The 25494-nt window shown below is 37.0% G+C and overlaps 1 protein-coding gene across 1 annotated transcript; it reads right to left on the bottom strand.

The window, feature by feature from the left end:
* Positions 1 to 15313: 15313 nt before the first annotated feature.
* LOC129440664 (arrestin domain-containing protein 3-like) lies at positions 15314 to 23556 on the bottom strand. Its single transcript, XM_055200154.2, has 7 exons — positions 23146 to 23556; positions 23022 to 23057; positions 22878 to 22938; positions 18576 to 18723; positions 18366 to 18462; positions 17498 to 17754; positions 15314 to 16237 (listed from the first exon to the last, which is right to left on the bottom strand). The coding sequence occupies exons 1-7, from the start codon at positions 23402 to 23404 to the stop codon at positions 15866 to 15868; spliced, it is 1230 nt and encodes a 409-aa protein (XP_055056129.2). The 5' UTR covers positions 23405 to 23556; the 3' UTR covers positions 15314 to 15865.
* Positions 23557 to 25494: the final 1938 nt, after the last annotated feature.

The following is a 25494-nucleotide window of genomic DNA, read 5'->3' on the forward strand; positions in this document are numbered from 1 at the left end:
TGCATTGGCACTTAAAACTGCATACAGTATGTTTTATGTGAGAAGTTCTTATGCTTTTCCAAAATAAATATATAAAGAAAAGATCCCACTCTTATTTTTAAAAGAATTGTATTTCAAACCAAAACCATACTCTGGTAGATATTGGTATTTATTTAAAGCAACTTTTTTGTATACTGCAAATAGAGAAATTGTTTCCATTTTAAAGTCATTCAATATAAGGCTCTAATAAACACAGTCCAATTAATGTAAAGAAAAATAATGCTTTAATGCTCTCTTCAAAAAAACTGCTTTTTATACTAGGTACTGGACTGTTAAAGGCAAAGAAATTGTGATCACTTCGTCAGTTAAAGATGAAAGCAGCATCTGTCAGTATGTGATTTGTATTAACATTTACATTGCATTACATTTATGCATATGGCAGACACTTTCATCTAAAGCGACATATGGTGCATATAACTGTTATTAAGTCAATTTGTTTTGCACTATTGACAGTTGATCCTTGGAAAGCTAAAGATTTGAGTGATTGTTTTACTAGTACGTTATAAATTTAATTTAAGCCTGTAGGGTAAACATTATTAAATATGTTTGTGGCTTTTTGGATCTGTTTTTGTTATTTCTAAAATTTATATTATAACATTCATCCACAAGCTCAGAGTATTGGACTGCTCTTGTTTGGTTGTTCCTTCAGCATGTTTTTGGTGAGTCACAGTGTTCCTCTTGAGATTTTGGTTTCTCAGATCTACGACAGTGCCGTTCCCTCCAGCTTTCTGATGAAGAACGGGTTAGTCAACTGGACGCCCCTCCTGTCGATCTAGGGGGAGTCCCGCGGGGAGTTGCTATGGCAACCCCAACATGTGAAGACAGTGAGTTGCCAGCAGGCTCAAATAGTTGTCATGGGTACTTGCCGGCTGTGAGCTGGGAGATAGCTCAAACCACACCCCTTTAGCTCAGATCCAAAAACAGCCAAATGTGTAGAGGGACAGCAGCAACTATATGGTTTGGTGTTTGCTTAGTTTGATTCTTTCCTAATACATGCCATTGAATGCCTAGGACAGCAATTAAAACTAGATAATTGGATTTAGATTTTATTATATAGTCAAATATTTAGTTTTGACTTGAGAAAGTGTTGGAGGAACAACGCGTGATGTCAGGTATAGGTCATCATATTACCATTTTCCTTTTATGCATTTGGCAGAGCCATTATCCAAACCAAATTAAGGTGTGTTGATGGTACTGCATACAGTATTTTATAAGTGTGTGTGTGTGTTTCCTTGGGAATCAAGCCTATGACCTTTGTGCTGCTAAAGCAAGCTCTACTAGAAATACAGTAAATAAAATGGGCCAGATATGTGGATGGAGTTTAATAAAGATTTTAGTCCATGCTGGCTGCCCATGTTCTCTCCAGCTAATATATTGGGTACATTGAGTATAAACTGTATATGTAATATGTATGGAATAGTTGACGACAGGCCATTGAATTATAAGAAAATAATGCACACCCAAGGTGGTAATCCAGCCCGGATTACTTTCAAATACTTATTTTCAAATAATTCAAAGGACCAGAGTCAATTATTCCGCTTATACCACGGTTACCACAAACATTGCTCTGGTGCCTATTTTTAGACATTTAACAAGTTAGGTGTGCAGTTATCGAAAAATAATGCATACCCGTGGAACATTTCTCAACCAATCAGAATACAGCATTGAACAGACCCGTGGTATAAATTAAAATTATGCAAGCAAGGTAAACCTTGCACAATAAAATGCTGTTGTTTCAACCCATGGTTGGGTAAAATAATGTAAACTTAACCATTGGTTTTTAATTATCCTAGCACAGGGGTCTCCAACCTTTTTGTGAGCAAGGGCTACCACAATGGATAAAACAATCTGGAGGGATACTTTTTGATATAGTCTACTCAAAACTTTTTTATTTTACTTGTTGGTTTTATTTTATTTTACTTGATATGTTTTTCCATTTGTTTACAACGTAAACATACATAAAAGAAGCCAAGCTAATATAAAAAATATGTCATAAATAAATATTACAATTGAGACTATTAATAGAGCGTACTTTGGCAGAATTAATTTGAGGAATTCTCTTTTCTATTCCAGCATGTTTTGCACATTGTAAGGTCCAAAATTGACACTGTTGAATGAGTTTAGCCTAGAAGCCCTGATATCAGCCCCATCAAACATTCTGGGATGAACTGAATTGGAGATTGCGAACCAGGCCTTCTCATCAAACATCAGTGACTGACCTTATGCTCTTCTTGATGAAGGGCAAAAAATCCAGAAACAATCAAACAAACCCAAAATTTTTAATGTTAGAAAATAAGGCATCATATATAATTACAGTAGGCCTATATTATTTTCGTATGCAAGATAATAATGCATAATTGTTAAACTTTTCAGATTTACTTGATGTTTTTAAATCAACCACTAGATGGCAGTGTGTACATTGAATACAGACAGTAGATGAGAAAATAGATAACTTTGCAGGATGGGCGTGGGTCATGGAGAGATCTCTGATATAATTGCATTCGAGAATTGTTCGGCGTATTGGATGCTTCAAAGGAAATCTGACCTACTGTGCAAATCAGTTCAAATGATAAGTGTCACTAGTTCTGAATCTAAAATTCTATGTCATAACTTTCTCAAATCATTCACTTTTTACATTAGACAACTGCAAGATGATTACAGAATATTTGCTGCCAGAGTAAAAACAGGCATAAAAAGTCATTTCTGGGTGTAAGTTTAATGACAGCAACTTTCTAACTGTAACTGAGGATACATTTAATTTTACAAGCCTCATTTGCATGTTCTAGATCAGTTGTTCCCAAACTGCTCTTCACATTGTGTATGCCTGCACAAAAAAGACTATTGTTCTCTCTTGATGCCATTTTTTTTAAAATCATTTTAAATCAATGAAGCCAAATGTTAAGTGATGGTGGGCACAGCATTTCCAGTCTTTCCATTCTTTCTTTCTGTCTTTCTTTCAGGCATGCATGTTTTCAACTTCAGCCAGAAGATTTTTACAAAACATATACACAGCTAGCAGTTAAGAAATAAATGAGCTAAAATAGTAAATAAAATAATGCAATATGTGTGAAAATACACACAACAAATTAAATATAATCAAACTGACAAGGGACAACATTATGATGCCACAACAAACAAGAGCATGCTATAATGAATAGCAGAAATAAGCATGTTTTAAAGTGTACTTGACCTGTATTATATCCTAAAACTGATATACAAGTATGATAGCAGTAATGTACCCGTAAAAAAAACGATGTTTTTAAGTGTATGTGAATAGTATTGTATTTTATTATAATTCTATTTTAATAACTGTTAAACAATGCATTGCGACACCTGAAATGTTAGTTATGTGTAACCCTTAAATAACAAACAAATGATTGTTTAGTTGACCCAAAAATGAAAATTCTGTCATTATTTAGCCTATATACAAACAGGTATAAAATGACAAAAGTAAATGGGTAAATTTTGACAGATTTTTTTTGTCAACTATCACTTTAAGCATATGAGACGGAAACATACCATCTCAAAATAATAAACGCACAATAAAAAAAACATTAATAAGATGTCATACAGATGTTTCAGCAGTAACAACATAAACAAAGAGCTTTCTTGGAACAAACGTAACTTTCAGTAAACTCTTCAAAGAATCGATAACAAAGCCCTTTCAAAGTAGTTTATTTCTTATAAAAAGCAAAATAAACAACAAGTAGATTACCTTAGTTCATCATTGCTAAAAAAACAACACTGCGCTAACATTAGTGTGTAAAATGTGTAGTATACACTGTTTTAGTTGTTCTGCCAATCGTACTCAATAAAATCCTTGATGAATAATACCACATGGGCCTCATTCTTCCGTTGAACACTTTTCCAGGTCGATCTACCAGTGGCGGCTCATGACTGCTCTTCTGAGGGGCGCAAATTCAAAACATGTGTTCGGAATGTTGTGTGTTGCTCGTGTTTTCAAAGTGTGTGTTTGTTGCGTCGTGTGAACCATGTGCATCACGTGTTCTGTCAAAATGGGTGCCTGCTGCACACGCATCAAAACCGTTTATGATAAAAGAGAGGCTCACATTCACAAAATACACACAAGACACTCCATTAACAAGAAACTCTGATTACGCATGAGATTATGTGAGTATCGGGCAAATGCGAGCGTCTTTTTATATCATTAACCCTACAGCAGGCACTTATTTTGACAAGACATGTGATGCACATAGGTTCACTCGATGTGCCAAACACATAATTTGAAGTTACGAACCACACACGACGGGCTACATACATGTTGTGATGAACTTCGCATTGTGTGCCCTTGAAAAAAGAAGTTACCGGCCGCCACTGCGGCCTACTCACCCGGACCTGCACTTGCTGTGCTGTGGATTTATTTTGCAGAATAATCGGTTAATATATAAGACATCGTGCATAACCATATGCAAGCACAAAAACGTGAAATGAAATAAGTAAAATATGTTTGGAAATAGAGCTGACGGCTCAGTTGGCTTCGGTGTGTAATGATAGAGTTTAGATTGGTAGAGGCTGCTTCTGCCCGCCCAAGCTCAACAGTGCCCCACATTTCCCCTTTCCCTGTAAATCTGTGGTGAAAAATGGAGTTGCAGCAAATCAATTGGTACAAATCAACCCGATTGTAATAGTTATTACAGAATTTGTTAGTAAGATTGTTAGTTAATGAGAAAATCGACATAAAACAACTTTGCAAGCCAGATAAAAATTCCTATGCTTACTTTTTTATTCTTTTTAATGGGGATTCGTGGATGTGTGCGCAATTATCTTTAATGGCCAAACATGTATTCAGCATTAGATTAATTTTTTTACAGTGTGTGTTTTATTTTATTAAAGGGACACTCCACTTTTTTGAAAACAGGCTCGTTATTACACTATGTAACTTGTAACGTGGGCTGCTTATACAAAGCGCGAGAGAGATGAATCCATGTGCAAGGAGGTTTATTTGTGAAAATCCACGTAGGCAGGCCAACACATCCAAAACAGGGTAATCCAAAACAGTAGTCAAATAGACAGGCAAGAGGTCAAAGGAGGCACCAAACAATCAAAATCCAAAATATCACAGGCATGGGTCAAAAACAGAAAGACACAGACGTGGAACTGGGTCATGAGGCAGACGTGGAACTGGGTCGTGAGGCAGACGTGGACACTGAACACCTCGGCTTCCTCCTCGGTGTCCTCTGCCTCCTCCATGCGTCCGGGTACTACCCCAAAAAAGTTCAATAATACTACCAGTATACAAAAAGTTAAATAATGGTAATCTTGAACCAGGCAGAGAGTTCAGAGAGTTCATGATTGGCCATATTAGGCAGGGCAAAGAGTCCAGAGTCATATACAGTAATTTTGGCAAGGGCAGATAGTCCATGGAGCTTAGGAGTGACCACACTAGCTGACCTACAAGACACAGCGAAATCAGGAATAACCATCTCAGCCTCTACACAGGGACGTGCACGGGGGGTTGCTCAGGTTGCCGGGCAACTGCCCATATGCCCTTCTCGACTCAAGTTGCCCTTCTGAGGTGGAAAAAATACATTGTACTTTTACTTCATTTCTACTGTGCAGCGTTCTTTCGTTACTGTATTTTCATTAATTACGAAATTTGTATTTTATTTTTAAATTGTTGTCTCGTGTTTCTGCATTCGCGAATTAATGACTCATTTGAGTCGATTCCTTACAAAGTGTTGCAAATAAATGAGTCTTTTGAGTCGATTCTTTACAAAGCAAATGGGTCAAACATTTTAAATTGGTTCGCGAATCAGTTTGAAAGATTTGTTCAGATCGCTGCAAAAACGGAATCGTCTGAAGCTGTTTTACTCGTAACCTATGTAGAAACACGCAGAATATAACCAGTGTTGGGTGACGTGGAAATTAATTTACCAATCTTTTAACTAAAAGCAAAACTTCACACATGTACCCGCCATTACATACGCGCGACCTGTTCGTCGTCAGACAAACGCGTGCAACCTCCAGAAACACTCTAGCACAGATTGAAGAAAATCCATCAATGATTGACGTCTGATTCGCTGTATAGGCCTACTGTACTGTATGATGTAAGTGACTCTCACAAAACACACGTGACATGACAACATAAGAAAACATGAGTTTTGTTTAAAATCATTTTTATGTAAGTGTAAACTGTCAATGTCCTCAGACATTGGGAGATTATACATCGTGAATGATACTTGTTTGATATTCAGCTATAAGCTACATCAACATTGAGACTAGAGTTAATTTGTTAATTTGAAATGCTTTTCTGTGTTTGTATTCTTTTTTCTGTACTGTTGGTGTATGTTGCAGTTTTACACTAGGCCTACTGTAGAAGTGCCCTTCATAAGTATTCCTCTGTTTGCTGTGGAGTCAAAAAATGTCTAAACATTAAAAGATGAACATGAGACAAAAGTACAGAATCTGTCACATTATTATTTTTTTAATGGGCACTGAGCTGTGTCCTGATTGTTTACACATGTGTAGGGTCAGTTTGATTCACTTATGTGCATTTGGGTACAACACACATAAGTCAGCATTTAATGCTGTTGTTCTTTGTTGTCAAAGCATGTATGTGTTGAAACATAAACAAAGGTTAATTAAATGTGACATTCTAAACTTCTGATATACTGATACAGTATTTATCTTACCAATTTCTGGTCTCCACAGCAAACAGAAAAATCTTGTCTATACTATTCTGATACTTATGGAGGGCACTGTATTTTGTGTGTGTGTGTGTGTGTGTGTGTGTGTGTGTGTGTGTGTGTGTGTGTGTGTGTGTGTGTGTGTGTGTGTGTGTGTGTGTGTGTGTGTGTGTGCGCGCGCGCGCTCGCATTTTATTCATGAGTAACTAGTAACTCGCTACTTGAGTATTATTTTCATTGAATACTTTTTACTTCTACTTGAGTAATTATTTATTAAGTTACTTGTACTTTTACTTAAAGGAACAGTATGTAAGAAATGTATATCAATTAATCATAAAATGGCCCTGATATGTCACTAGACATTAAGAAATCATGTTCATTTCAAATACTTATATCACTGACAACAGTGGTCTGGCCAGGATATTGTCATTTAAAAAGTGGGGTTGCAGCCCTCAACTGATGTTTATGTTGTCATTTTGTGTATTGGCCACCAGTTGTGCGATTGCAGTACCAGTTTTAGCCACAAGTTTTGTGGTTGCAATACCAGTTTTGGCCACAATCCTACATACTGTTCCTTTAAGTAAAGATTTTGGCTACTCTTTCCACCTCTGTTAAAATCTTAATGAATCTAGGCTGAGTTTGCCACATTTAAGCCTAAATAATCAGACAGATAGCAGCTAGCTATCATAGCTTGCAGACAAGCAGCCTATGCTACTATTTTTTTGGTAGGCAATAGGCAAACATGTTTGCTGATTTTAATTAAGACCCTGTTATTCTCAGTGGTTCATATAGGCCTTGATTTTTTTTTTTTTTTTTAGGGGGGTGCCCTTTTTTTAGGTCAGAGCAACTGCCATTAAAAATTCCTGTGCACGTCCCTGCCTCTACATTACACACAGGTACGTCGGAAACAGGAAACTCAGAAACAGGCCTTATGTTTGTGACAGAAACCTCAGAAAACTTAGGCTCAGTAGACGTGGTCAGGACAATAAGCTCAGGGGACTCAGATTCAGACCCTCCAACCGAAACATGAAGTGTAGGTGACTCATGTGTAGCAGACAACACAGTTGAATCAGATTCAGGTGAACCAGACGACTCAGGCGGAACAGGCGACTCAGGCGGAACAGGCGACCCAGGCGGAACAGGCGACCCAGGCGACCCAGGCGGAACAGGCGGAACAGGCGACCCAGGCGGAACAGGCGACCCAGGCGGAACAGGCGACCCAGGCGGAACAGGCGACCCAGGCGGAACAGGCGACCCAGGTGGAACAGGCGACTCAGGCGGAACAGGCGACCCAGGCGGAACAGGCGACCCAGGCGGAACAGGCGACCCAGGCGGAACAGGCGACCCAGGCGGAACAGGCGACCCAGGCGGAACAGGTGAAACAGGTGAACCAGGCGACTCAGGTGAACCAGGCGAAACAGGTGACTCAGGTGAACCAGGCGAAACAGGCAACTCAGGCGAACCAGGCGAAACAGGCGACTCAAGTGAACCAGGCGACTCAGGTGAACCAGGCGATTCAGGTAAGCCAGGCGATTCAGGCGGTTTAGGTAAGCCAGGCGATTCAGGCGGTTGAGGTAAGCCAGGCGATTGAGGTAAGCCAGGCGGTTCAGATAAGCCAGGCGGTTCAGGCGGTTCAGGTAAGCCAGGCGATTCAGGCGGTTCAGGTAACTCAGATGATTCACTTTTGACGGGATGTACAGGAGGCTCAGGTTTGGACCTTCTAGTCGTGGTAGCAAGTGCAGGAGACACAGGTTCGAACCCTCTAGCCGTGAAGGGAGGTGCATCAGATGATTCAGACACAAGGGCTTGAGGAACACAGGAAACAGAAAAGCAGAAAGCAGACCACACACACCACAGGGCCATGGCAAATGCAGGAAACACAGAGTTCACAGGACATACCTCAGTTGCCATAGGAACCACAGAACAGGATGAAACTTGACATGAGTTCCTGGACGTCCATACTGACACCATCTGGGTATCCAGCAGACTTGATCTCACTTATCAGGTTAAGGGGTGAACTGGAGAGGTAGGTGAGGCAGCCATTTTGTGCAGTGGCTCGGGTGTGACAGCCATCTTGTGAAGTGGCTCAGATGCAGGTATGAAGGCCACCTTGATAGCAGGTGCAGGGGTAACAACAGCCCTCTTCAAGGCAGGTGTGGTGGTGGCGATGGCTCTTTGGATAACAGGTGCAGGAATGTTGGTAGCCATCTTAAAAACAGGTGCATGTAACATGACAGCCATCTTGGGTGTAGAGACAGGCATGGTGGCGGCCATTTTAGAGACAGGCATGGTGGCGGCCATCTTAGAGACAGGCATGGAATGGGTAGCTTTAGGTAAAACAGGCATGACTTTAGCTGGCTCTTGTGAGGTGGTTGTGGTTCCTCATCTACAGCTCCCACGGTGACGGGAGAACCACTCAACAAAAGAGCAAAGTCTATGTAACTTTCTAAGGTCCAGGTTGAGGCATCACATGGCATATACAAGCGTAATTTTCTATCAAGTGCATTATAAAAAATGTCCTTAAGCATGTCATCCTTATAATGTACCTGATAACTCAGATCTAGGAAGTCCTTGACGTAATCCTCAAATTGTCGGTTGTTCTGGCATAGTCCAAGCAAAGCAAACACTGGATTCATGATGCCGGCAGGAATTCACAAACCTCCGCTGGATTCTGGTATGGCGAAGTATTCTGTAACGTGGGCTGCTTATACAAAGCAAGAGAGAAATGAATTCATGTGCAAGGAGGTTTATTTGTGAAAATCCATCTAGGCATGCAAACACATCCAAAACAGGGTAATCCAAAACAGTAGTCAAATAAACAGGCAAGAGGTCAAGGCAGGCAGCAGACAATCAAAATCCAAAATATCACAGGCACGGGTCAAAAACAGAAAGACGCAGAACAGAATAACAGGAGAAGCGCTCGGTATGCAGACAGGCTAACAATACTTCGCAGGGAATGTACAGATTGGACCGGTTTTATGGGGAACAGACAGGAAGTACAAAGTGAAGTGAGACAATATTTCAAAATAAAAGCCAGTACAGAACAGGATATCAAAATAAAAGCTCAAAACACAAAACAAAACAGAACACAAGACAAAACCCTTACAGTAACTACAGAAGAGTCGAGTTTTAAATAGGAAAAATATTGAAACTGTTTGGTCATTTTTGAGCGCTATGCTAATGGTCCAATCAGATTCAATGGGTTGTGCTAAGCTATGCTAAAAGTTGTGCCGCAGACCCGGAGATCGGCTGAATGAATTCCAAAATAGAAAAAAACAATTGCATATAACTCTAGGGGAGCTGGAAAATTAGCCTATTTACAAAAAAATGGGGTGTCCCGTTAACATGCAAACACTTACCAGTTAAAGTGATTGTCCTTCTCCATGTCTGTCTCGCTACTATGGTCGACAACTAAAAGTAAAACAGGCGTAACCTTACGAGTGAAAACTAATATAACAAAAAATAGTAAAAAATAATGAGGAACTACACCTTTATGAGGTCAAATTGGACAAAATATGTGCTTGTCAATGTGTTACACGTCGGTTAACCAAGCTGAGAAAAACTCCTGCTTAAATAACTGATTTATGATTCACGGGATAAATATAATTATATAGAATTTATCCACCACCAAGATTTGCTCATGATGCTTTGCAGATCTACAGCAACTGCTTTATAAATGTTCAAAGGTACACTGAAAAAAATGAATCATTGAATTTAATCAAATTTTCCAAGGCCAGTGGCCGCAATCACTCCACTTAAGCTACATTTAAACAAAAAAGATTAGTAAAGTAAAATAAAATATAAAACTTTTGTTTAAATGTAGCTTAAATAAATTGATTGCAACCACTTACCTTAAAAAATTTTATTAAATTCAATGAATCATTTTTTTCAGTGTAAGGATTTTTTTTATTTTACAGTAATAATGCTGTGAAAACTACAAAAATGTGTTAGAGTTAGGTTAGGACGTATTCATACACTGTAAAAAAAAATGAGTTGCTGCATTACATTTTTTAAGTTGAAATTGAATCTTAGTATCAAGTCATTTCATCTTACATTACATTAAACTGATTTCAAGTTAAATATTGTAGTTAAACAATGAAGTTGAAACATGTTTTACTTATAAGTTAAAGTAACATAAAAACATATGTTACCATGATTTGATCATATAATTTTTACAGTATATTCACAGGGCCCAGTATAGGAACAGGAGTTAAACATTTGTTTTCATTGTTGTTTGTGTGTGTGGTTTTCTGTACCAAACTAATGGCACAACCTCAGGGTCCTCCTGCTCAGGGTAGTCAAGGGCCCCTGGGCAGTGGCCCCATCGGTTTAGTCTCTGAAAGCAGACAATAAATAAGGTAATTAGGATTCACATCATACAGGGATTGTATGTGAAAATAATTTTTATAAGACAGCATGAAATGAATATGTGTTGAGTTTTTGAGCAAGCACTGGTCCTACTGACAGCAAACAAAACTCTTAATAATAAACAAATAAGAGATGAAAAGGGTGTCACGTAATCCCAGCAAACAAAACTCAGCATCATAATAAACAACCGTGAGATTAAAAAATGGTATAATGTGATCCCAGCATACAAACCTCAGCATCATAATAAACAAATAGAGATAAAAGTGGTGTCACTTAATCCAAGCAAACAAAACTCAGCTTAATAATAAATAAACTTGAGATGAAAAATTGTGTAATGTGATTCTGTATAAATAACTGCATAGTGAGAGCCAGTAAGACTGTACATGCACTGTACTGAACACAAAATTTACACATTTATCAATTCTCTATACTGCTAAGGTTCATAACAAGACTTATTACAAAGATTAATTGTGTAATAATAATAAAAATTAAACCTTCCAAAAGCATTAGAATAACTCTAAATCAAATGAAAATTGAGCCTTTTTGACATTTTATTTAAAATCATGCGCAATAGTATTCCACATGTCATTTTTACATCCATACATTCTTTAAACACGCTTGTCCTGTACTGTATAGCATTAAACAATTAAAATTTGATCAAACTTATTTTTAAAAAATCTCACTTCATTCAACAATCATTGAATTTGCTTACAGTTGAAGTGTATAAACACTGCTGCCCACATACTGTCTATTTGGCAGGTGACTGGATAGTACTTTGAATTTATGTGCAAATGAGACGGGTGTTTACAGAAAACAGGGAAACATGGCAATGGGTCATTTGTTAGTATTTCTGTCACTAAACTCATACAGATGACCTTGCAGTTGTTTTTATGTAAGCAATAAGGTACGAGAGGCTGTGCTGTATCGTGAATAAGTAACGGCTGAAGGGCGTTGTTAGGCACGACGCGAAGCGGAGTGCCTGCAACCCCTTCAGCCGTTACTTATTCACGACACAGCACTTGCCTCGAGTACCTTATCGCTTTTATAAAACGGTTACCACACAATATTAAAGTAAAAAAAATATTAGTGCAACTTTCATGAAGTTAAATCAATAAAAGCATTCCTTCCGCTAGAAAAAATAGTCCCTGGCTGCGAACAACAACATGAAAGCTCAAATAAAAACAACAAACTGTTCTCAAACTTTGTCTCATTATATGTTTATGTGTTGCTAAGGGTGTTGCTAAGGGCGCAGTGATATTAAATAGAACTGTTGGGTGAAGCGGTCATAGCAGTGTTTTATTGTGAATAAAGCACACCTATTGACCAATCAGAATCAAGGATTAGAACTAACCGTTTTATAAAATACCATTAATTGTATTCCTTAATTTACAATTGTCAACAATAAAAAAAAAATTCTAATTTCAAAACTAGCCTGTAATAAAATAAACTACCTAAAGACAGAATTAAATGTGCCTCTATGGCCATATGCCTACCCAGTCTCATGTAGATGCATATAAATAACAATAAGTGTGAAAACTTGTGCAATACATACGCCAAATTCCAATTTGGTGTGCATATGATAAGCCAGTCCTTATGTTTACTTAAAACGGCACATCTTTTTTTGTCGTTTTATGTATTGTTTTTAAATCATTTTCGCTTGGGTTTGGGGTTAGATTTGAGATTTGCTTTATGATGTTATTTAAGTGAACAGGAAGGACTGGCATATCATATGCACACCAAATTGGAAAAAATGTTCCAAATGTCAAGTACTGTGTGTCTCTTATATGTATTGCACTAGTTTTGACACTATGCTATATTTATAAGCATTTGAAAACCCAAAAGAAAATTATTCATGACTGATTATGAGTAACATTATAACAACTTATCCCACATGGTTGAGACATGTTGACAGATACAGTCAATGGCAGTTTTTGTAAATTAACCATTTATTTTCCTGGGCCATAACAGTGAAAATGTTAGCAAATAGTTAAAGGAATGTGCCTATCCTGTAAGCAGACCCACATCTGGAGGCGATTTATAGAGGATTGACTAATATACCCCAGGTATAGGTAGTTACAAGGGTCCGTAGCTGGTAGAAGCTGAATTTAATAACTTGGTTGACCTGCATATCCAGTTTTAGGACACTATCCAACACCATGCCCAGATGTTTCACATATGGCTTGGAATAAGGTATGATGCATGTCAGAGGGGGTAAAAACAATAACCTCTCTTTACTCTTATTCAACCTTAAAAAAAAAAATAAAGCCATCCATGCTTTGAGATCCTCAAGGCAAGCATTCACTGACCTGCTCTCATTCTTATGTTTAATTGGAAAGTATGTATTTGTGTATTATTTGCCTAACAATGATAACTTAAGGCATACTTTTTAAATATGGTACCTGGAGGGAGCACGTACAAAGAAAACAGCATAGGAGCTAATGTGTAGCTCCTATGGGAATCCCACAGGTCAGAAGAACTGTACAAGAGAAGATCGAAACTTACTAATATTCACAAAAAAACTCATATTTGACAAATTGGACTGAAACAGCTTGATTTTATGAGAATATTTTACGAGTTGGCTAAATCAAATAAATTTATATGAAGTTAATTTAATAACCAAACACCACCCTTAACCCCAATAAAAATGGTCATACAAATTAATATGAATTAGCACCTCGTAAAATATGTACGAATTGCCACAAGATAGCATTGGACTGAAACCAATGTAAGACTGAAACTCTTTATAATATGTCTAATATCTGTTCTAAACATGACAGAAGAACATTATGGTCTACCGTATCAAAAGGTGCAAGAGTACCAATACTACAGAGTATTTAGAATCTGTTACTAAGGAGATGCCATTAAGCACTTTTAAAATAGTTTCAGTGTAATGACATTTTTTAAAGCCTAATTGATACAGATAAAAATGTTGTACTCAGGCAAAAAATTGTGGAGCTTATTTAAAACTACTTAATCTATACTAATACTGTGTTTGACCCCCTTTCGCCTTCAGAACTGCCTTAATTCTACATGGCATTGATTCAACAAGGTGCTGAAAGCATTCTTTAGAAATGTTGGCCCATATTGATAGGGTAGCATCTTGCAGTTGATGGAGATTCGTGGGATGCACATCCAGGGCATGAAGCTCCCGTCCCACCACATCCCAAAGATACTCTATTGGGTTGAGATCTGGTGACTGTGGGGGGCATTTTAGTACAGTGAACTCATTATCATGTTTAAGAAACCAATTTAAAATGATTTGAGCTGTGTGACACGGTGCATTATCCTGCTGGAAGTAGCCATCAGATGATGGGTACATGGTGGTCATAAAGGGATGGACATGGTCAGAAACAATGCTCAGGTAGGCTGTGGCATTTAAACGATGCCCAATTGGCACTTAGGGGCCTAAAGTGTGCCGAGTAAACATCCCCCACACCGTTCCACCACCAACACCACCAGCCTGCACAGTGGTAACAAGGCATGATGGATCCATGTCCTCATTTTGTTAAACGGCAAATTCTGACTCTACCATCTGAATGTCTCAACAGAAATGGAGACTCATCATTTTTCCAGTCTTCAACTGTCCAATTTTGGTGAGCTTGTGCAAATTGTAGCCTCTTTTTCCTATTTGTAGTGGAGATAAGTGGTACCCGGTGGGGTCTTGTAGCCCATCCGCCTCAATGTTGTGCGTGTTGTGGCTTTACAAATGCTTTGCTGCATACCTCGGTTGTAACGAGTGGTTATTTCAGTAAAAGTTGCTCTTCTATTAGCTTGAATCAGTCGGCCCATTCTCCTCTGACCTCTAGCATCAACAAGGCATTTACGCCCAGGACTGCCGCATACTGGATGTTTTTCCCTTTTCACACCATTCTTTGTAAACCCTAGAAATGGTTATGCGTGAAAATGCCAGTAACTGAGCAGATTGTGACATACTCATACCGGCCCGTCTGGCACCAACAACCATGCCACGCTCAAAATTGCTTAAATCACCTTTCTTTCCCATTCTGATATTCAGTTTGGAGTTCAGGAGAGTGTCTTGACCAGGACCACACCCCTAAATGCATTGAAGCAACTGCCATGTGATTGGTTGATTAGATAATTACATTAATGAGAAATTGAACAGGTGTTCCTAATAATCATTTAGGTGAGTGTACAAAAGAGCGTCTGTCAATGTCATTTTCGAGCAATGTCATTATGACTTGTACTGCAGCCAGCCACCAGGTGGCGAACAAAGAGCCAGAGGCTTCACTTTTCAAGACTTATGAGGCACACCCTTTATAAATGAGGCCCATCTATAAAAAAAATGGCAAAACCGTTCACACATTGCACCGAATCTGTTGGGTGCATATGTAAAACAGAGTTAAGTACAACATTGATAATGTTAAAAAAAGGTTTCTAGGGTCACACTACAAGTTAATCTTAGTAAGCTAAAATCATAATACCTCCAATATACTTATATTAATAAATTCATTTTGCAGCGTAGAGTCAGTATCTAAATGATCAACTGTTAACTTTTTTTAAAAAGATTTTCACTTTTAGCTTTTACAAAGAAAGAACCCTACAATTTATTTCAATCATTATATTTATTAAATATATTCATATTATAAATAAATATTACATTATATGAATTTACCTGAATGAAGGAACTTAAATCATTTTTTTTTTTTGCTAATTAAAATCTAACTTTTTAAAACAACAGCCTAAAAATGAATCATTTTAACAAATCTACACAGATAAACAAATGGCTCAGATTATAGTGTAAGTAAAAAATAAATAAAGCACAAAGGTTAGTGCAAAATCACTTTAAAAAGTTAAGCTTTTTTAGTGTCATCGGGCAGCTGTGGATATAACTGATAGCCCTCATAAGGAGGTGGAGCTGATGAATCAGGATGTTGAGGATTTGAAGGACATTGTTGAGCTGGAGGTCCAGGGTAACTAGGAGGAGAAAACGGATCAGGAGGTCCAGTGGCACCAAACTGACCAGGAGGTCCAAGTGGGGCAGATGGAGATGCAAGTGGGGCAAATGGAGGTGCATTGGGGTATGCACTGTCTCCTGCTTGTTGGTTCCAAATTCCAAAGTCACTTTTAGAGGGACCCTTAGCTTCAGAGGTAGTCTGAGGAAGAAGCAACACTATTGGCAATACGATCTCTGGATCCGAGGCGTACGGCACATCCAGGTAGACCTAGACACAAGGATCACATGTAAAAAAACTGGGTGTTAACGGATGCCTTGATTTTGATTAAAATTTCAATGAACAAAACTACAAAGCTCGAGGCAACACAGCTATAAATTGTCTCAGTGGGCCACCAATCAAGCAGAATTCTTACATTTTCTAATTGATGCTACATTTACATGGAAACGATCTGAAGAGAAAACGCAAAAGTGCCGTTACGTTATCACTTTTTATTCCGAGTTTATACAAGCAATTTGGGGGGGGTCTGCGTGCATATGGTGATGCAAAAGTGTGTGATATTCGATGTAGTATGCACTCCAGGCTGCTAGGTGGCAATGTGAAGCACTGACACACAACAACATCAAGTCCTCGCGCCTGCGTACAACCTTCCTTTCAGGTCTCGTCCAAAGCCGTCTGGTTTGCCTCCGACGAATTGCCGCATCAACAATTTGATGGAGGTGATTAATGTGCCTTCTCTCCAGCTATGAATATTTCGTACAACTGCTGGAAAGACTCTTGTATATTTATCAGAGCTGCTATGGCAACTTGAAGGAAGAAATAGAAATAATCCGACATGTTTGTTGTTATTTTCCTGAACTGGTGCATGCCTGTGACGTAAACGCGTATGCGTCAACAGCCACCGTGAGCAGACTATTGCGTTTTTACTCTTTAGACGGGATCGCGATGGTAGAGCGTTTTTAAGATTTACATTATGGAGGGTGATTTCACTTTTTTGCGTTTTTAAGCCCCAAAAACACTGTCGCTGTGTAAACAAAAGACGCATCCGAAAAAATAGTTTTACGTTTTCACCCTCAAGAATTCTCGTGTAAACAGGGAATGAGAAAAGCAGAATTTTGATGTTAACCATTTAGTATAAGATTCTACCAATAAATGCACAACTAAATGCAGTGGAAAAGAAAAATATTATAGATTGACTAATATTTTTATACAACAAAATTGAATCGTGACAACGGCTTAACATCCTTCATTATTGTGTATTTCTCAAAAGAAAGTCATATGGGTTTGTACCAACTTAAAGGGTGATCTCGCTAACATTTTTTTTTTAATTATTAGAAAAAAAAAACGTATTTTCACAATGACAATCTAAGTGATTTAAAATATGCAACAGAAAATAAAATGTCAGGCTCGGCACAAGCAATAAATGTTAAGGTTCAGAAATCAAATAAATGTAACATAAATATATAAAATATAACAACATTATATTTATTTGATTAGCTAACTCATTTAATAAAAGATGCAAATACTTACTCTGAGTCTGTACTCAACCTTTATAACTTTACAGTTTAGGGTCGAGATGGTAAGGCAAGGGGGGATGGTGAGCACTTTAGTGATATTGTTGCTTGTTTTCGGCTGAATAGGTTCCCCTTCCTCCTTAATAACGTTATTTTTGTGTAGTTTTCTTTTGCCTTTTGCGATAAAACTGTGCTTTTCATACAGGCAGTATTTTGGCTTGATGGCACGGGATGAACTGTTCTCAATTTCAGCCAAAACTTTCAACTCCTCATCTGTAAAGAAACACAGTACAGTGTAAAACTCAGTAATGCAAACATTATGAATTCACTAGGTCTCATTAGCTTTAAGTATCTCTCGGGATTGCACCTGGTACACTATATCTGTATGACTAAATTGTTTGCAAGCACAGGAAAATTATTTTTGAATAACTCTATAAAGAATCTATTTAGCATTAAAACAAGTATAACCAGATCAGTAGTAAACTGTGGGAGGGGGATGTAGTGGTTGATTTGAAACCTGAAATGTCTGTCAAATGTTAACAGATGATCACATGATCTTGACATGAAAACATGAATCCACTGCTTCACTATACACAAAAGTGGTATTTCTATTGCACATACAAGTTTTATGTTAACAATTTAACAGACATGGAAGCTTGTTATGATTACACAAACGTTTAATACTGAACATCTCATCTACTGAAACTACTGTATTACTGCAATTTGTGTGTTTTGTACAGCCATGACTATAAAACTAATCTTTCTATTTAAGACTGTTTTGTAAAGAGAATGTACTTTTGCATTTATTTGATCATTTTAATTAAATTGACAGGAAACTAAAAACAGATGTTGAAAAAACACAGCAGCAGCACTGCTTGTTTTACCAAGAGAGTATCCAATTTTGTCAGTGCTTATGTTCATAGAGACACTGCCAGATGTGAAGAACTTCATTTTTTTATCTTTGGTTCCATACTGAGGTTCCTAAACAAGACACAAAATGTGAGAAATACCAAAATGAACTTTTATCCTTCACCATTGTAAAGACGTTTGTTTAAAAAAAAGCAAAGTAAATAGGATCTTAGTAGAAATCTCACCATTAGTTCAGGATTAGACGGTTCAGGTCTGGGAACATAGTGGAACTCAGCTTTGCCTTTGCTAGAAACACGCAATGACCTAGACAGTTTTGCCTCCAAAGTGTACGCAATTTTTCCTGCTGAACCCTTGAAAGATGGAGGAAAGTTCCTATGAAAAACAAAAATACAAATGTATTGTTTGTACTCAAGGTCTTGCAAATCCTATTGCTCACGGTTGTGTGAGGGGTGGGGCCATGCTCGGTGGCTCCAATGTCGAACCCAAGAGGCGAAACTCTGATGCTTTTTGGGTAACAGTCACTAGGCTGCCATTTTGGGGTGAAAATGCGACAAAGTAACAGCACAGAAACAGTAACAGACAGAATGACAAAAAAAGAGAAGTCAAAAGTGGAACACAATATTTTGTAATCCACTGCGAAAAGTATCAGTGTGAAAGTACAAATCTTGTCGTTCATTATTTTCTGCTAATTTTAAGTTTTTTTGTGTAATAGTAAAATTTATTTTTAGAACTACAGATAGAAACCATAATAATGACTTATGTTATAACAATAAGTTACAATGTGCTGATTAAATTAAGTAGCCAAATTTCTATAACTTATTTTGTTTGTAATGATATGTGTACCTAGGAACCAGTTTAATGTTATTATAATGTACATTTTAATTCCCTGGATCAGGGCCAACCCAAACTCTATTGGTGCCCTAGGCAAGTTTTTAAATTGTCGCCCCAGCAAAAATAAATAAATATATAATAAATAAATATTTTGTAATAATTAAAAGGTGATTCTAAAAAATGCTAATTTTAAAAGAAAAAACGTTGTAATTTCAGTTAACATAAATAGTTAAAAACAGAGAGTCATACAATCTAAATTTAACACAATGTTAATTTTTTACATTTTGTTAAGCTATTTCAAAATAGTATGCATAAAACATCAATGACTGACACAAACGGTCCTTAAGCTTGTTATTCAGTTTTATGCTACCTGCTTTTTACACCTTACAATTTTCTATTCTTTCATTTTTTGATAAGGATCCTTTTATGCTTAGTGTAAGTGGCAAATGCTAATGGTAAAACACAGTCATGCATAGTTAAGGTGATGCATTAAAAATCACATCGGTATGCAGACAATGTTTATATTGGTCGAAAATTGCCTGTTGTCAACTCCTAAAGGTGCAGTGTGTAGATTTTAGAGGAATCTTGCAGTGAGATGCAACCAACGGCTCAGTCCACCATTCACCGAAACGCATAGAGAAGCTACCGTAGCCACCAAAGGACAAACATGTTGTTGTACAGTAGTGATAAAACACACTCTGTACAGTAGTTTGTCCGTTTAGGGCTACTGTAGAAACATGGCGGCACAAAATGGCGCCTTCCACGTAAGGGGACCCGCAGTGTATGAAGATAAAAATGGCTCATTCTAAGGTAATATAACAACAAAATTCATAATGTAAGGTCTTTATACACCACTGATAATATAGTTATGTATATTATATTGCATTTCCGTCACGAGATCCTTCTAAAAGTTACACACTGCACCTTTAAGATGTTACATTTGCTGTAACCATATGTTTTCTAAAAAGTTTTTTTTTGCCATTTGCAAAATTGGCACCAATTTATGTTTCAGCCAGTGGGTCCACTAAACAACCCCCGCCCCCCACAGACATGAACTTTTTATCAGTTAATGAAATCAAACAACACAGACAAACAACAGTGCAACATATGCTCCATTTTTGTTTTTACCGTCGTAAACGGTATGTGGAAACAACATTCCACATGTGGAAACACAACGCAGATTTTTTTGACCTGACAGCGCTTGTGGTTCGCGTAGAATGGACACGGTGTCATATTTTTGCAGAGGGGCGCGTCAGGCTACACACAGCATACGCATAGCAACAAAGTAGGTCCTATGCGGAATCATAAATTGTGCTTTAGCCCCTCATGCTCGCAAAGTTTGTTAACATCTTTGATTACCAGGATTTTCTGGTATATCTTTAGTAAAATCATTTGTCCTAGAAAATGATTTAGAAAACTTAAAGTGAGAGATCATCACCCTGAGACTTGACTCAAAAACAGCCTCAAAACATATAGGGCTTTACTTTGTTTTATTTCATGGTTGGTAAGATGTCATTGGCAAATAATTCAAATGCATTACTTTACAATAAATTTGACTTCCTTAAACATTTAAGTAGCATTTATGTTTCTGATCTGAATCTTTTTTTCTGTTTAAAAAAATGCTCTGCACATTAATGATCCAGTGTGCTATGGTGGGTTGGGTCGCTATGGGTGAGAAAGTCCAGGGTCACTTTTAAGTGCAGGTCTACCCCTGATATGGCAATTAAAAGCACGTAAATGGTAAACCTAATGGCTTTCAATAAACCTGAGCTCTAATCTTTCCTTGCACTAGAGAGGTTGTTATGCTCGCAGGGGTTAAAAACCAGTAAGCGAGTTGTTCCTGTTTTCTGGCATGCAAGAAATTTCAGAATGCCTGAATGACGCGCTTGGAGTAATGGCATCATGTTTAAGAGGGTTGTGGTAGTGACAGTGTTGCCAACTACCTAGTAAAGCAGCTTCTGTTTTTTGGCCACCAATCCAGTTGCCTGTCATAAATGAGTAAAAATGTAACAAATAAATAAATAAATAAATAATCAACGTATCGACGATCTAACAGGCTGGGGCTAGGGCGATCTCACCATGGGTCATATCGGCCAACACAAAACCTAGTCTACAAGCGAACTACACTGGCCGGGTGATTCTCACGAAAACATTGAAACACCACGGCACTAATGATTTTAGCTTTAAAATGTGTAATATAGTAACATTAAAAAGCATCAGAATTAACACAATACTGTGTTCTACCTTGCACAATGTGTGATTTCAACATAAGAATTTATAATTGTAAATTTTATCTCATTTTCTGCTGAAATTCTCATTAACGCAATGTGTCCGGCTGTGTTTGAACATGCGTTATGTTGTAATTTAATGAAATTAACACAAAAATATTAAGAAAAAAAAATAAATGGATGTTTTGCTAGACTACTTTAGATGACAGAAAAAATATTTACTGAATATTCATGTATAATAATAATGAAGAAAAATTAGGAAAATGATGTGTCCATGCCTGATGTTCTCATCCTCCGCAACACTTTTTGAGAACAGTTTAAGCACACATACAGAACTTTAATAAAGTTTGATTTTGAGTGACCAAGCACATGGACCAGTTACTTCAAGATGGCTACCAGGTAAGATCATTTTTTTACAGTTAATTTGAAATATTGTCTTGTCAGAATGCTTACACCACATTTTGATTATCATTACCGCTACAGATGCTTATTAAATGTTAATTTAATTAATAGAAGCATAATACTTTGATTTTAAATGCATGTGCAGAATCTCCAAATTATGTTCTTTCAGGTTTGACATGTCATTTTGAAAATATGGCAGTGTTGATGTTTTCTGACTGTTGCGGTAATGAGATTTTTTAGGACCTAATTTTTTTAATTATGTTACAAAAAGTGTTAAATGATAAGTAAAAGTTTTTAAATTAATGTTCCCATTTACTCCAGACTTTGTTTTTCAATGTCTGGTGGGAAAAAAAAGTAAATTTAAGCAATTTTTACATTTTCATGCTTGACATTTTTAAAACCAATTTTTCGTGAGAATCACCCGGCCATCAACAAAAGCTTTGGACAGCTCTTTAAAACTTTATTAAACATTAAAAACATGTTTTCGTATAAGTACATACTAGTCTGTGGATGAATCTTTGTTGGGAATTTTGCCCATGTTGTGTTGCTTTTGAGATTTTTGTTCATGCATGTTGACGTTTAAAGTCCCTGGCAACGTCTGTAGTCGCCTGTAGCAACTTGTAACCAACCACCCTTTTAAGGACATGTAACGCTTTAAAAATCACAAGTTGGTTTATGTTTTATGTCATAGAATTAACGTGAAAATATCTTGGGCTTGTGGTAACCCAAAATCTTATTTAAGTCATTTAATTAAAACCCCATTTAGAAAAACATTTGACCTCAGGAAAAGTAAATGCAATAATGCTATAGCTCACTTCAAGATTTTGCCAACAAAAATGTGTCACCTCTGCAGCACTCTATGAAACATTCTATTGGCTTTCGCATAATGTCTTTGGCATCATCACCCAAAAAATCCTACACTCAGAAATGGAGAAAACTGTTTAACAATTTAACTCCAAAATTCAGTCTTAGCCTACAGTCTTTGTAATGTGTTTCAGCCATACATTTATAACATTTTATAATGTGTTTAGATTGACTTTAAACGGATTTATGTTGTCAACTTACTGTTGGGGCAGCTGAAACATGAATGGGTAAACATGAAGTCCTAGCCCCACAACGGAGCAATCTACCAATGCAAATATTAATGACAGAAATCAGCTTGAATTTGAGTTAAATTTCAATATTCAATATTCATATCAATGTACTTACAAGGCTGTCCGGAAGGATCTTTCAGCAACTCTTGCTCTAAAAAGGTTACCAAACAAAATAATTAAATAAATACCGTATTAACGTGAGCTACTTTAAGCAAAAGTACTATTTAAGTTTATCCTACCATGTTTTTTGTCCTCGTTAACAAAAAAACTCTCCATTGAGTAAAACTTTTCTTTGTCTTTGTAAACAACTGTGGTTTTGTGGTACTGTTCGGTCCAGAAGACGTCCGCTTTCCCTTTGATTTTGATACTTAAAGACTGCATTTGTGTATCTTTCGCAACATCGAGAATGACTTGTCCCGATATAAAGTCTCCGTTGGTGAACGTGTTATTCTCGTTAATAGGATTGTAAACGACAGACACGCTCTTGACGGTGAACATGATGTATTCCGGAGTTGTGTGGCTTGCTGCTGTAAATGAAATATCTTTATATCAAGTTCAAAATCTTCCAGGAAGCAACCAGAGTCAAATCAACATCGCCTGATCTGCACACAGTGGGAGGGACGACAGATAGGCTACGGGACAAACCGGAGTTTGGCGCCATGTAGGTGTGCGCTCTAAAAAAAAGGCGGTTCCATACACTTTTATTTACATTACATTACATATGCCATTTTTTGTTTATTTTTCCAATAGCCTACAGTAAGTAAGTTTACAAATGTTATTTTACCCTCAACAATTGATTGAATGGATGTTATTTTATTTAAATAAAGAATGTTATATTTAAAAAATATGCAAAATATGCTTTTATCCCAATTATTATGTACAATGCACAATACAATAACATTCAGCGGGTTAGAATGATCCAAAAACAAATATCCAGATAAATATTCATCTATATTATTTAGTGTATAATGGCATGTCAATAAATAAAACTGTTTCATGTATTCTGAGCTCACAGCAAATGTTGCATAAAATGATTTATTTTTGTGAAAGACACGCTTTTATAAGGCCTTTACAATTATGTAATTGTTATTATATCTAATATTTAAAACATTCATCCACAATCTTATTCACAAGCTCAGCGTATTAAACTGCTCTTGTTTGGTTGTTCATTCAGCATGTTTTGTTGGGTCACAGTGTTTCCATTGAGATTTTGGTTTCTAGGATCAACGACGTTCCATTCCCTCCAGTAGCTCTCTGATAAAGAACAGGTTAGTCAACTGGACACCCGTCCGGTCGATCTAGTAGTTGCTTTGGCAACCCTAACATGTGAAGAGTTGCCAGCAGGCTCAAATAGTTGTCATCATATAAAGATTTTCAGTTTATGCATTTGACAGACCCATTATCCTAAGCGACTGAGGGTGTGTTTATGGTATGCATTTTATCAGTATGTGTGTTTTTCCTTATCAAACCTATGACCTTTGTGCTGCTAATGCAAGCTCTAGAAATACAGTATATAAAATGGGTCAGATATGGATGTGGTTTAATATTCAGGCCCATGTTATCTACAGCTATATTGGGTACATTGGGTATGAACTGTAAGATATTGACATTTTTTTTACATTCTGAAGTACAAGTCATTCTAAAGTTGATTATGCCACAAAGTATGAACATTTCCTGTCTGCTTTGTGCCAACTGTAAAGTTTATTGGAGGAGGGATAATAGTAGGGGGCAGTTTTTCAGGGGTTAGGGTTCATATTCATCAGAACCTTATTATACCCTAATACTGCAGGTCTTAATGATAAGTTCGGATTTTTCGCTGAAATCCAATTCATCTATCTCATTTGTGAATCGTATATGGCCCTGAAGTGACCTGCATGTGCAAATGTAGGTCTAAATTACTTTATGTCATACATTTTATGTCTTTTATTCAAATAATTCACTTGTTACATTAGACAACTGCAAAATGAGTACAGAATATAAAGTATTTGTTGTCAGAGTACAAAACATAAAATGGCACTCCAGGTTGCAGTTTAATGGCAATTGAGGAGAAATTTAACCCCATTTACAAGCCTTTTCTGCATGTTCTAGATCAGTGGTTCTCAAATAGTCCTGGAGTCGGGGAGAGTGGGGCACAAAGTAAAACTTTTTGGTTTTGGCTCAATCATTCAAAAAATATTTAAGTTTAAGATTCTATTTTTACATAAGTAACACTTATGCATCTCATGCTAAAAATACATCTCATGCTAAAAATGAACACTTAAAGTTTGTTTCTAGAACCAATACCGTTCTCAAATATAATTACACTGAAAGGGACAGAAATGCAAATTCATTGTAACACTTTTTTTTATTGATGACGGTACAAAAAAGCAAGGCACACAAATATCAGAAAATAAATTACATAAATAAAAAGAAATAAAAAGTAACACAAAACAAAAAGGGGTCATTCATTTTCTAGAATGTCAAAGTCTTTTATCAGTCCAGCAAATTTACAAGCCTGTTTGCTTTTCATATAATATAAAGAAGGAAGGTAGCTATCAAGAAATTCTTTTTTAAATACAGAAAAGTAGGGTTTGATTTGGGTACATTTA

Source organism: Misgurnus anguillicaudatus, chromosome 22, assembly GCF_027580225.2.
Source record: "Misgurnus anguillicaudatus chromosome 22, ASM2758022v2, whole genome shotgun sequence".
In the NCBI taxonomy this organism is placed as follows: domain Eukaryota; kingdom Metazoa; phylum Chordata; class Actinopteri; order Cypriniformes; family Cobitidae; genus Misgurnus; species Misgurnus anguillicaudatus.